Source organism: Saimiri boliviensis, chromosome 17, assembly GCF_048565385.1.
Source record: "Saimiri boliviensis isolate mSaiBol1 chromosome 17, mSaiBol1.pri, whole genome shotgun sequence".
Lineage (NCBI taxonomy): Eukaryota > Metazoa > Chordata > Mammalia > Primates > Cebidae > Saimiri > Saimiri boliviensis.
The window spans coordinates 2,035,112-2,048,232 of NC_133465.1; the positions used below are offsets into that span (position 1 = coordinate 2,035,112).

At 43.9% G+C, this 13,121-nt stretch overlaps 1 protein-coding gene and 1 pseudogene across 4 annotated transcripts in view; one reads left to right on the forward strand and one right to left on the reverse strand.

The window, feature by feature from the left end:
* TADA2A (transcriptional adaptor 2A) overlaps window positions 1-13,121 on the reverse strand; it is an 81,015-nt gene that overhangs the window by 18,481 nt on the left and 49,413 nt on the right. For all 4 annotated transcript variants that reach the window (XM_039476805.2, XM_074388057.1, XM_074388058.1 and 1 more), the window contains 2 exons: window positions 4,842-4,905; window positions 205-248 (listed from right to left, as the gene is read on the reverse strand). In XM_039476805.2, the coding sequence (XP_039332739.1) occupies window positions 205-248; window positions 4,842-4,905 (108 nt within the window). The remainder of the gene's footprint in view (window positions 1-204; window positions 249-4,841; window positions 4,906-13,121) is intronic.
* LOC101031677 (mitochondrial transcription rescue factor 1 pseudogene) lies at window positions 12,338-13,014 on the forward strand (annotated as a pseudogene).

The window sequence follows — 13,121 nt, forward strand, 5'->3', positions numbered from 1 at the left end:
CTGGGATTACAGGCTTGAGCCACTGCGCCCGGCAAGAGATTCTTACTTGATTAATCGGGGTGACAGCCATGCATCAGAATTTTAGATATCTTCATAGATGAGACTAATATGCAACTTGGATTCAGAACTACAATACATGATTCATTTAAAAGTATTCAATAATATTGGAAAAATTGTAAGATAAAGAAAACTGCTAATACTTACACTGAAACTTTCTAAGGTTGATCAATCCATGGTCTCTTATAATTCTAGAATGAAAAGCCACAAAAATTTGTGTATTAGAATTATTTTCACATTTAGTAATGCTTTCCACATACAGCTATAATTAGATATCTTAAACACTCTGAGGTAGAATACAGAGATCCAAAAAGTCACTCCCACAAACTTCTGCAGGTCAGTGAATCACTAACACAATTTTAGAGTCTCAGGGATCATGGGTTTTTCCTCTCCTTGGGCATAGTAGGCTCTCAATGACTATTTGCTGAATGAATAAATGAATGAATCAATAACTACTCATAAATGCTAAAAAACATGTTTGTCACTTAAGATGAAACAGAAGGGAGAATCTCTGTTCATGTCATAAAATTAATCTATTCAGCTTGTAGAAATAATTGAGAACAGCCATTTTAGAGAAATCTGCTAACTGTAAAAAGACACCATGATCACATATTCGACATTTACAACAGTGCATTCACACAACACTTTGATGCTACCAGAAATAAATATTGTGCATGTTTAATGAAAGGATATCATAAAACAAAAGATTTGATAGCAACATCAACAACTGAGTTCTACAATACTCTCTAGCTCAAATTGTGTGTTTTAAGCAAAAGAGAATTTAAACCAGGCAGGACTGTATCTTGAATCTGATTTATACCAGAGGTCTTTGTAACTGGCAGTGAAGCTTCTCATAGGAACAACTGGGTATGCTTCTTCAGCATTACATGAAAGCTAACCCCAGACATGCAGACAGTAAGTTTTACTTTAGATCAGGGGTCCCCAACCCCTGGGCCATGGACCAGTTAGGAACCAGGCCACACAACAGGAGTTGAGCATCTTTATTGCCTGAGCTCTGCCTGCTTTGAGATCACCAGCGGCATTAGATTCTCACAGGAGCACGATCCCTATAGTGAACTGCTCATGTGAAGGATCTAGGCTGTGTGCTCCTTATGGGAATCTAACCAATGCCTGATAATCTGAGGTGGAACAGTTTCATCTCAAAACCATCCCTGTCCCCCACCATCCATGGAAAAACCGTTTTCCATGAAACCATTCCCTGATGCCAAAAAGGCTGGGGATTGCTGCTTTAGACATCTTAATTCCTCAAGACTGCTTCTCGAGTCCCCCTTTTTTTTCCCTTTCCCTTTATTTTATTTTATTTATTTATTTATTTTGAGACGGAGTCTCGCTCTTGTTACCCAGGCTGGAGTGCAATGGCGCGATCTCGGCTCACCGCAACCTCCGCCTCCTGGGCTCAGGCAATTCTCCTGCCTCAGCCTCCTGAGTAGCTGGGATTACAGGCACGCGCCACCATGCCCAGCTAATTGTTTGTATTTTTAGTAGAGACGGGGTTTCACCATGTTGACCAGGATGGTCTCGATCTCTTGACCTCGTGATCCACCCGCCTCGGCCTCCCAAAGTGCTGGGATTACAGGCTTGAGCCACCGCGCCCGGCCCCCTATTTTATTTTTTTTTAAGAGATAGTGTCCTCCTATATTGGCCAGACTGGCCTTGAACTCCTAGGCTCAAGTCATCCTCTCACTTTAGCCTCCCAAGTAGCTGGGACTAGAGGTTCATGCTACCACACCTGGCTTCTCTCCTTTTTATTGCTGAGATACCACCGTGTCTACAGTTAGTAACACCACAGTAAATACATGCCTAGACATATATGCACACACATGTACACTTATACCCTCTGCATATTCTTCTCTGAAACCAACAGGGGTCTGAAATCCATAATTTCTAAGTCTGAATGTATACTTTTTGATATGTTGCAAAGAGAAGAATAATCAGCATGCCTGAAACCTGTTCAGAATTTCTTTGAAATCCTTTTAGGTGAAAGACTTCTCTTAAATAAATGAACAGTTAGAACGAGACCATTAAAAAAGCATAACAGGGCGAGGCACAGTGGCTCATGCCTGTAATCCCAGCACTTTGGGAAGCTGAGGTGGATGGATCACCTGAGGCCAGGAGTTTGAGACCAGCCTGGCCAACACGGTGAAACCATGTCTCTACTAAAAATACACATTAGCCAGGCATGGTGGTATGTGCCACTCCCAAGTAGTCCCAACTACTTGGGAGGCTGAGGCACAATAATTGCTTGAACCCAGGAGTCAGATGCTGCAATGAGCTAAGATCACCCCATTGCACTCCAGCCTGAGAGAGTGAGACTCTGTCTATACTATAAGTATACTTATACTAAAGTATAAGTAGAGTATTTAGTATAAGATCACCCCATTGCACTCCAGCCTGAGAGAGTGAGACTCTGTCTCAAAAATAACAATAAAAAAATAAAAAATAAAAAAAAGTATAACAGGCCAAGTGCAGTGGCTCACACCTGTAATTTCAGCACTCTGGGAGGCCAAGGCGGCAGAACGCCTCAAGTCTAAGAGTTCAAGACCAGTCCAGGCAACACTGTGAAACCCCAGCTCTTAAAAAAAAAAAAAAAAAAAGGTTTTAAAATTAGCCAAGTGTGAGGCCGGGCGCGGTGGCTCAAGCCTGTAATCCCAGCACTTTGGGAGGCCGAGGCGGGTGGATCACAAGGTCGAGAGATCGAGACCACCCTGGTCAACATGGTGAAACCCCGTCTCTACTAAAAATACAAAAAACTAGCTGGGCGTGGTGGCACGTGCCTGTAATCCCAGCTACTTAGGAGGCTGAGGCAGAGAATTGCCTGAGCCCAGGAGGCGGAGGTTGCAGTGAGCCGAGACCGCGCCATTGCACTCCAGCCTGGGTAACAAGGGCGAAACTCCGTCTCAAAAAAAAAAAAAAAAAAAAAAAAAAAAAAAAATTAGCCAAGTGTGATGGTGTACACCTGTCGTCCTAGCTTCTTGGGAGGCTGAGGTAGAAAGACTGTTTGAGCTCAGGAGTTGGAGACTGCAGTGAGTCATGATAATGCCACTGCACTCCAGTCTGGGTTACAGAGTAACTGTGAGACTTTTTAAAAAAAAAAAAAAAAAAAGGCTGGCCATGGTGGCTCATACCTGCAATCCCAGCACTTTGGGAGGCTGAGGGGGATGGATCATGTAAGGTAAGAAGTTCAAAATCACCCTGACCAACATGGCGAAATTCCGTCTCTATTAAAAATAAAAAAAATTAGCCAGGTGTGGTGGTGCACAATTGCAGTACCAGCTACCAGCTATTCGGGAGACTGAGGCAGGAGAATCACATGAACCCGGGAGGCAGTCAGCTGAGATCACGCCACTGCACTCCAGCCTGGGTAACAGAATGAGACCCCATCTCAAGAAGAAAATTAAAAAAAAAAAAAAGCAAAGAATGATTTCTAAATATTAAAAAAAAAAAGCAACAACTTAATAATGTCTTGATGCCTTTATCTTGTTCTTTCATTTCAAAGAGCCTTAAACAGTAGACTCATATTATTCACTGTTCATCATAACATCAATAAAGGATAAGGACAGAAGATATAAAAATAACACAGGAGGCCGGGCGCAGTGGCTCAAGCCTGTAATCCCAGCACTTTGGGAGGCCGAGGCGGGTGGATCACGAGGTCAAGAGATCGAGACCATCCTGGTCAACATGGTGAAACCCCGTCTCTACTAAAAATACAAAAAACTAGCTGGGCATGGTGGCGCGTGCCTCTAATCTCAGCTACTCAGGAGGCTGAGGCAGGAGAATTGCCTGAACTCAGGAAGTGGAGGTTGCGGTGAGCCGAGATCGCGCCATTGCACTCCAGCCTGGGTAACAAGAGCGAAACTCCGTCTCAAAAAAAAAAAAAAAAAAAAAAAAACCCACAGGAATTATCCTCCTTTGAGAGATGGAAAAAATTGAGCTCTAAGGAGGGTCAGAGTCTTCTCCAAAATCAAAAGATGAGCCCCAGGTGGAGCATTCTCTCATGGGCTATATGTAGTCAATCAGTCAAAGCTGAGGCCGGGACCGTGGCTCACGCCTGCAATCCAAACACTTTGGGGGCTGAGGAGGGAGAATCACTTAAGTCCAGGAGTTTGAGACCAGCCTGGCCAGCAGAGCAAAATCCCACATCTACAAAAAATTACCCAGGCATGGTGGCGCACTGCTGTATTCCACATGCTGAGGAGGCTGAGGTGGGAGGATCAACTAAGCCCAGGAGGTTTTGTTTTTTTTTTTTTGAGACGGAGTGTCGCTCTTGTTACCCAGGCTGGAGTGCAATGGCACGATCTCGGCTCACCGCAACCTCCGCCTCCTGGGTTCAGGCAATTCTCCTGCCTCAGCCTCCTGAGTAGCTGGGATTACAGGCATGCACCACCATGCCCAGCTAATTTTTTGTATTTTTAGTAGAGACGGGGTTTCACCTTGTTGACCAAGGTTGGTCTTGATCTCTTGACCTTGTGATCTACCCGCCTCGGCCTCCCAAAGTGCTGGGATTACAGGCTTGAGCCACCGCGCCCGGCCACCCAAAGTGCTGGGATTACAGGCTTGAGCCACCGCGCCCGGCCAGCCCAGGAGGTTGAAGTTGCAGTGAGCCATGATCGTACCGCTGCTCTCCACTCCAACCTGGGCAACAGAGTGAGAACTTCTCTCTCTCTCTCTCTCTCTCTCTCTCTCACACATACACACACACACACACACACACACACCCCCATAATCCAAAGCTGAAAGGAAGAAGGATGGTTTTTTATACTTACTTTTTTCTTCTTTGTCTCTCCTTTAACCTGGAATGATAGATATCTACCACAGCCATCTTCAGAGCTATAAATAAATCCACACATATACTATATATATATATATATATATATATACACACACACACACATTATATAATATAAATAAATAAAACCAAAACAAAAATATATCTTTTACCCAAACTTTAAACCTCATATTGCTAATTACTCCACACTTACTAGTCTAGAAAATTTATCTTCTGGAATAAAAATATTGCAGCATTTATCTATCTAAGTAATTTATCTATCAGCAAATTACAATAAGGTTATTTTTCCCTATTTATATTTTATGGCATTACTCGGTAGATTATAATTCTGCTTTTGGCAGTCATAAAAATGAATGAGATCGTGTCCTTTTTTCCAGGACATAAACGGAGCTGGAGGCCATTACTCTTAGCAAACTAACACAGAAACAGAAAACCAAATACCTCATGTTCTCACTTGTAAGTGGGAGCTAAATGAAGAGAACACATGCTCACACAGAGGGGAACAACAGCCACTGGGGCCTATCAGAGAGTGGAGGCTGGGAGGAGGAAGAGGATCGGAAAAACGAGTACTAGGCTTAACACATGAATGATGAAATAATCTGTACAACAAACCCTATGACACAAGTTTACCTATGTAACAAACATGCACACATACCCCTGAATTAACTGTTATGTATCTATTCCTATATATAGTAAATGTCTGATCTTCAGTAATACATGTGCTAGAAATTACATCAATTAGAGTACTCATAAGAACGAATATTAGGCCAAGCATGGTGGCTAATGCCTATAATCCCAACACTTTGGGAGGCTGCGGTGGGCAGATCATCTGAGGTGAGGAGTTCAAGACCAGCCTGGCCAACATGATGAAATCCTGTATGGCGGGTACCTGTAATCCCAATTACTCGGGAGGGTAAGGTGGGAGAATTGCTCAAAGCCGGGAGGCGAGGTTGCAGTGAGCTGAGATCATGCCACAGCACTCCAGCCTGGGCGACAGAGCAAGACTCCATCTCAAAAAAAAAAAAAAAAAAAAAAAAAAATTGGCTGGGTGCAATGGCTCATGCCTGTAATCCCAGCACTTTGGGATGCTGAGGTGGGTGGATTACTTGAGGTCACGAGTTTGAGATCAGCCTGGCTAATATAGTGAAACCCTATCTATCAAAAATACAAACATTAGCTGGGTGTGAGGGCATGTGTCTGTAGTCCCAGCTACCCAGGAGGCTGGGGCAGAACCACCTGAACCCAGGAAGCAGAGGTTGCAGTGAGCTGAGATCATGCCACAGCACTCCAGCCGGGGCGCTGCAACAAGACTCTGTCTCAAAAAAAAAAAAAAAAAAAAAAAGAATCAATATTGATCATGGTCATAATTACAGAGGAGTAAGAGACAATGTCAAGGCAAGACTAATGTGAATAAAGGTACGGTGTAGACATTTTCCCAGAGTAGGAGTTTTCACTTGGGCAGCAGCAACTGTTTAGGGTGTAGAGTTTTGCATTCTGTAGTGAAAAGCTCCATCAGGCAGCCTACCCAGTATAAAAGCCCTGCTTGGTCTCCCGGGTCCCAATCCTTTCCTGGCTTTAGTCTCATGTTAAAGGCACAGGGAATAAGAGGAAAGAGGCTATAAATAGTAAAAGCTTTAATCAATGCAATAATTCTGGTTCTTTCTTTCCCTAGCCACTCCTTCCATCTTCAGAGCTTCAAAGGGTTCTGTTCTCATTTTTCTTTTTACCCTCGCCTTAGTCCCATAAACTCCTCTACTTCTATGGGTCCAAGTACCATCAAAACACATAATTTCAAACTCAGTATGTTTTTTTTTTTTTTAGACGGAGTCTCACTCCATCACCCAGGCTGGAGGGCAATGGCACGATCTCGGCTCACTGCAACTTCTACCTCCCAGGTTCAAGGGATTCTCCTGCCTCAGCCTCCTGAGTAGCTGGGACTACAGGCACCCACCACTATGCCCAGCTAATTTTTGTATTTTTAGTAGAGACAGGGTTTCACAATGTTGGTCAGGCTGGTCTCGAACTCCTGACCTCATGATCTCCGCCTGCCTCAGCCTCCCAAAGCGCTGGGATTACAGGAGTGAGCCACTGCATCTGGCCTCAATATCTATTTTTAGCTCCAGTTGCTACTGGATGTCATTACTCACAAGGCCTTCAGTTGCAAACTTCTACACCTTTCCGATCCCCTAAAACTCCTATATTGGGTAACATCATCACAGTAAAGATAGCTGACCAAGACAGAAATCCATCTGGACTCTTCCTCCTTCTCCTCCATAGTCGATGAGTCTTAGCTACACTGCAGTTACCACTTAAATTTTTCTCTCAAATTCACCCCTTCACCCCTAATCCTGTTCCCTAGCTCAGGCATCTCGTCTCTCCTGTCATCCCGATGCCGTCTTGTAAGAGAGGCATCATTACTCACTTATTGACTCCCTTCTTGCCTTACTCCAACTCAGCCCTTCCACAAGGTACTTGAGAAATATTTTAAAGCACAATGTAATGGCATAATTCCCTTGCTTGTAACTCTTCAGTGGCTTCCCATCCACCTACAGTTCAAACTCTTGCATGTTATACAAGACTATTTACCATCTTACCATCTTGATTATGCCTACCTTTCCACTCATTTCTTCTTTTTTTTTCCCCCCCAGATGGAGTCTTGCTCTGTTGTCCAGGCTGGAGTGCAGTGGCACTCGGCTCACCGTAACCTCCACTTCTTGGGTTCAAGTGATTCTCCTGCCTCAGCCTCCTGAATAGCTGGGATTACAGATGTGCACCGCCATGCGAGGCTAATTTTTCTATTTTTAATAGAGACGGGGTTTCACCATGTTGGCCAGGCTGGTCTTGAACTCCTGACCTCATGTAATCTGCCTGCCTTGGCCTTCCAAAGTGCTGAAATTATAGGCGTGAGTCACTGCACCTGGCCCCATTCTTGTTTCCTATCATTCTCTCATATGCCCTATACACCATGCACACAAAAACAAACGGCCCAATATCACACAGCTGTTAAGTACAGAGCAGAGATCCAAACCTAAGCAGTCTGGTTCCAGAGTCTTGAGTAGGAAACACACTGAAATTGTTCAAATGTTTACTTTCTCTGTGTTACTCCTATATCCTGACTTAATTGAAAATGAAATATATATTTTTAAAAACCTCAGAGGCAAAAAACTCCCACAGCCTTTTTACAGCCAGAAGACCTTAGGGTTAAGAAATGAACGCCAGATATTAACAACGCTAGAAGAAAATATGAGTAATGCAAAACTTAGCACTAAGCTACATTAAACCTTTTTCACCTATGGATTCTGAAAGTACCTTAAGATTTAATGATTGCAATAGATTCTGACAGTGTCTTAATAATTTATCAATTAAGCTTTAAGTTGAGCATTTGGTGTTTTTTTGTTTTAATTACTGTATGTATTTATAGAAGAGGCTCTAAAGCACAATATAACCTACCATGTGTCCTCTGAAAAAATAAAATACGTCATTCAAATGTTAGGTAATATAATTTATACTTTTCTATAGTCCAATCTTTATTTAAGAATCTGATCTGTCAACTTGGTGTTTTCCACCGACTGGGGAGCTGACACTTTCCCAGGCTTCACAATCTTTTGCGTAGATGCTGCCTTTTTAGATGCTAACTTTGCCTTTTTGCTTCCTTAGCAGCCCTGCTAGCCTGTTCTCATTGAGCCTTTTTAACTTCAGGTTTCTCATTCTCCTTGGCCACTGTATCAGCAAGAGATGCACCAGCAGCGGCTCTCTGGAATTCGACTGCTCAGCAGGTTCTTTGCTTTTGAATTTCTTCAAAGTGTCCCTTTTTTGAGCTTTTTTCCATAGAGGACAATCCAGTTTATCTGCTGAGGATTCCTCTTAGAAAGGAACGTCTTCAGCCAGGCACAGTGGCTCATGTCTGTAATCCCAGCACTCTGGGAGGCCAAGGTGGGTGGATCACCGGAGGTCAGGAGCTCAAGAACAGCCTGGCCGACATCATGAAACACTGTCTCTACTAAAAACACAAAAAATTAGCTGGGCGTGGTGACGGACACCTATAATCCCAGCTACTCAGGAGACTAAGGCAGAAGAATCACTTGAACCCAGGAGGCGGAGGCGGAGGCTGCAGTGAGCTGAGATTGTGCCACTGCACTCCAGCCTGGTCAACAGGAACAAAACTCTGTCTCCAAAAAAAAAACACGACACCATCAGTTATTTCAAGGTAGTAAGCTTTGATCCAAAATAGAGCCTAGAGCCTATTCTACTACAGTAAGTTTTAAACCATATTTTCAAGTAAAATCTTATTTGGAACAGATTAAGTCAGATCTGGTCTAGCTGAACTCCTTCTGCCTGTTCTAGCTTCAGCTAGCTGCCTTTTCCAGAAGTGGTCCCTGAAGGCACCTCCATAGAACAACTGGAAGCCACACTTCTGCTGGAACTAAATTTTAGTAGAAAAAGTGGGACCCATCAAGTAAGAGAACAGAACACAATGGCTCATTAGAATCAACCGTTTCTTTTCTTTTCTTTTCTGAGACGGAATTTCGCTCGTTACCCAGGCTGGAGTGCAATGGCGCAGTCTCGGCTCACCGCAACTGCCGCCTCCAGGTTCAGGCAATTCTCCTGCCTCAGCCTCCTGAGTAGCTGGAATTACAGGCACGTGCCACCATGCCCAGCTCATTTTTTGTATTTTTAGTAGAGACGGGGTTTCACCACGTTGACCAGGATAGTCTCGATCTCTTGACCTCATGATCCACCCGCCTTGGCCTCCCAAAGTGCTGGGATTACAGGCGTGAGCCACCGCGCCCGGCCAACCATTTCTTTTATTACATGAAAGCAAACAAAAATTGAGCATTGTACAATCCTGATGCACTGTTAACATAATAACCCTGATAAGATAATAGAAATAAACTCTGATTCCCCATACTGACGCATTACTGTGCATCCTACTGCTCCCTGGCCTTAAGATATTCTTTTTTTTTTTTTTTTTTTTTCCCCCTTTCTCTATCTCTACATCTCATCTGCAGAATATTCTTAGACTGGAAAGTTCAATATCAAAATCTTACATGCTGGGCTATGAGCAGATGTCCTATATATATGCATGTAACTTCAATCACTGGGAGATGTCCAGGAGCACTTTATCCAGGCCATTCTCCCTTGGGTCTGAGATAAAAATAACCTAACTCCTAGCTGGATAATCTGAAGAGGTGAGGAAATGCAGTATTTTAAAGTTTAAGCGTAAAAAAGAAAAATCAACTACCATGGATTCTTTTGTTCATTTCTAACAAGTTCAAATATTTAAACAACATTGGTTTACTTTTCCTTGTAACTGCCCACAAACTAAAAATAATCCAACACTGTCAGGTCCAAGATTTAAGGCAACAATTTTCTTTCTTTCCTTTTTTTTTTTGAGACAGAGTCTTACTTTGTTACCAGGCGCCAGGGTAGAGTGCAGTGGCATGATCTCAGCTCACTGCAACCTCCACCTCCTGGATTCAAGCAATTCTCCTGCCTGAGCCTCCCGAGTAGCTGGGACTGCAGGCACACGCCATCACGTCCAGCTAATTTTTTTGTATTTTTAGTAGAGACGGGGTTTCACCATGTTGGCCAGGATGGTCTAGATCTCTTGACCTCATGATCCGCTTGCCTCGGCCTCCCAAAGTGCTGGGATTACAGGCTTGAGCCACCGCGCCCAGACAAGGCAACAATTTTCAAACTTTATTTTTATTTTTTTGAGACAGAGTCTTGCTCTGTCACCCAGGCTGGAGTGCAATGGCACGATCTCAGCTCACCACAACCTCCGCCTCCTGGGTTCAGGCAATTCTCCTGCCTCAGCCTCCTGAGTAGCTGGGATTACAGGCACGCGCCACCATGCCCAGCTGATTTTTGTATTTTTAGTAGAGACGGGATTTCACCATGTTGACCAGGATGGTCTCGATCTCTCGACCTCGTGATCCACCCGCCTCGGCCTCCCAAAGTGCTGGGATTACAGGCGTGAGCCACCGCGCCCGGCCCTATCTATCTCTTAAGAGAAAGGAAAGAATAGGAAGTCAACAGTTCAAGGCAGAAAGGGAAACAAATATAATAATGACAGCTAAAACACACTGAGTATTTACCATATTTCAGGATCTTGTTTTTTTTAGATGGAGTCTCACTCTGTTGCCCAGGCTGGAGTGCACTGGCACAATCTCAGCTCACTGCAACCTCCACCTCCCAAGGTTCAAGCAATTCTCCCGCCTCAGCCTCCCAAGTAGCTGGGATTACAGGTGCCTGCCACCAGGCCCAGCTAATTTTTGTATTTTTAGTGGACTCGGGGTTTCGCCATGTTGGTCAGGCTGGTCTGCAACTCCTGACCTCAAGTGATCTGCCCGAGTTGGCCTCCCAAAGTGCTGGGAACACAGGCGTGAGCCACCGCACCTGGCCATATTTCAGGATCCCCTTATCTCACTTATCTACCCTGTAAGATGAATTTAATAGGAAAGAAATGTTTTGAAGAGCCAGTAAAATTACTACTAATTTTAACGTTTTTGTGATTTTTTTTTTTATTTTTGAGAGAGTTTCACTCTTGTCGCCCAGGCTGGAGTGCAACAGCACAGTCTGCTCACTGCAACCTCTCCCAGGTTCAAGCAATTCTTCCCTGGCCTCCCAAGTAGCTCAGATTACAGGTGCCCACCACCACACCCAGTTACTATTTGTATTTCTACTAGAGATGCGGTTTCACCATGTTGGCCAGGCTGATCTCAAACTCCTAACCTCAGGGGATCTGCCTGTTTCAGCTCCCCAAAGTGCTGTGATCACATGCATGAGTCATTGTGCCAGGCCCATTTCTGTGATTTTTGTAAGACACAACATGCCATGTTGTTTCCTGAGATTTGTGTGGGAGTGATTTTTTAAAAAATCCCAGGCATGGTGACTCACACCTGTAATCCCAGCACTTTGAGACACCGAGATGGGTGGATGGCTTGAGCTCGGGAGTTCGATACTAGCCTGGGCAACATAGTCAAACCCTGTCTCAACAAAAATGAACCAAAAAATTAGCCAGACGTGGTAGTGCGTGCCTGTAAGTCCCAGCTGCTTGGGAGGCCGAGGTGAAAGGATCGCTTGAGCTCGGGACGCATAGGCTGCAGTAAGCTGAGATCAAACCACTGTACTCCAACCTGGGCTACAGAGGGACCCCCATCTCAAAAAAAAAAAAAAAAAAAAAAAAAAAAGGGACTGTAATCCCAGCACTTTGGAAGGCTGAGGTGGAAGGATTGCTTGAGGCCAGGAGTTTTGAGACCAGCCTGGGCAACACACTGAGATTCTGTCTCTACAAAAACAATTTTTTTTTTTTCCAGAGCTAAGGTTTTATTTTGTACCAAAAAAAAAAAGAAAGGCAATCGAACCGTTTTGAAGCTGAAGGGCACGGGCAAAGGGGTTCCCCAGGCAGTGAACTCCCTGCAGGTGGGTTAGGGAGGGATGAAAGGCTCTGACATACAGGCCGTAAACGCCATGGTTATGACTAGTGTCAAGCTGCTTGCTGGTGTTTTAAGAAAACCAGATGCCTGGATTGGACTCTGGAGTGTTCTCTGAGGGGCACCTTTGTCATACAATCTCTGTACTTCCTGCAATAGATACTTGTATTTGTCTAGTACCAAGTTACACGCACCAAATTATAAAACACCTTTCCATATTTTCTCGCTGAGACTCCCAGGGCTTTTAATATCTCCAGAATATATTTTTCCATTTTCCATAAGACTCAAAAGTAATATAAGCTCTAAAAAATCTACTAAAAAGTCTCTGCAAAAAGATGATGAAGAGGACTCTGATGAAGAAAGCGATCATGACGAGATGAGCGAGCAGGAAGCGGAGCTTGAGGATGACCCTACTACACTCAAAGACTATAAAGCCGTGGAAAAAGCAGTGCAGTCTTTTTGGTATGATGCTGTCCTGAAGACGGGCATAGACATTGGGAGAAACAAAGTGGAAGATGCATTCTACAAAGGGGAACTCAGGCTGAATGAGGAAAAATTATGGAAGAAAAGCAGAATAGTCAAAGTGGGAGATATATACCAGATCTTCTCACCGGAGAGGATCAATGTTTGAGGAGAAGACTGAAAGTGAAAAATACAGTGGTGGTACAATGGTGGAAAAATTTAAAGTTGCCTAAGAAGAGAATGTCTAAATAAATGCATTCCTTTTTAGCAATAAAGCTGCTTTCTAGTGGCAGAAGAAGGGGTCAACTGAGAAAGAGGACATTTTTATGAAAATAAAGTTTAGGTTTGTGGGGGAAATT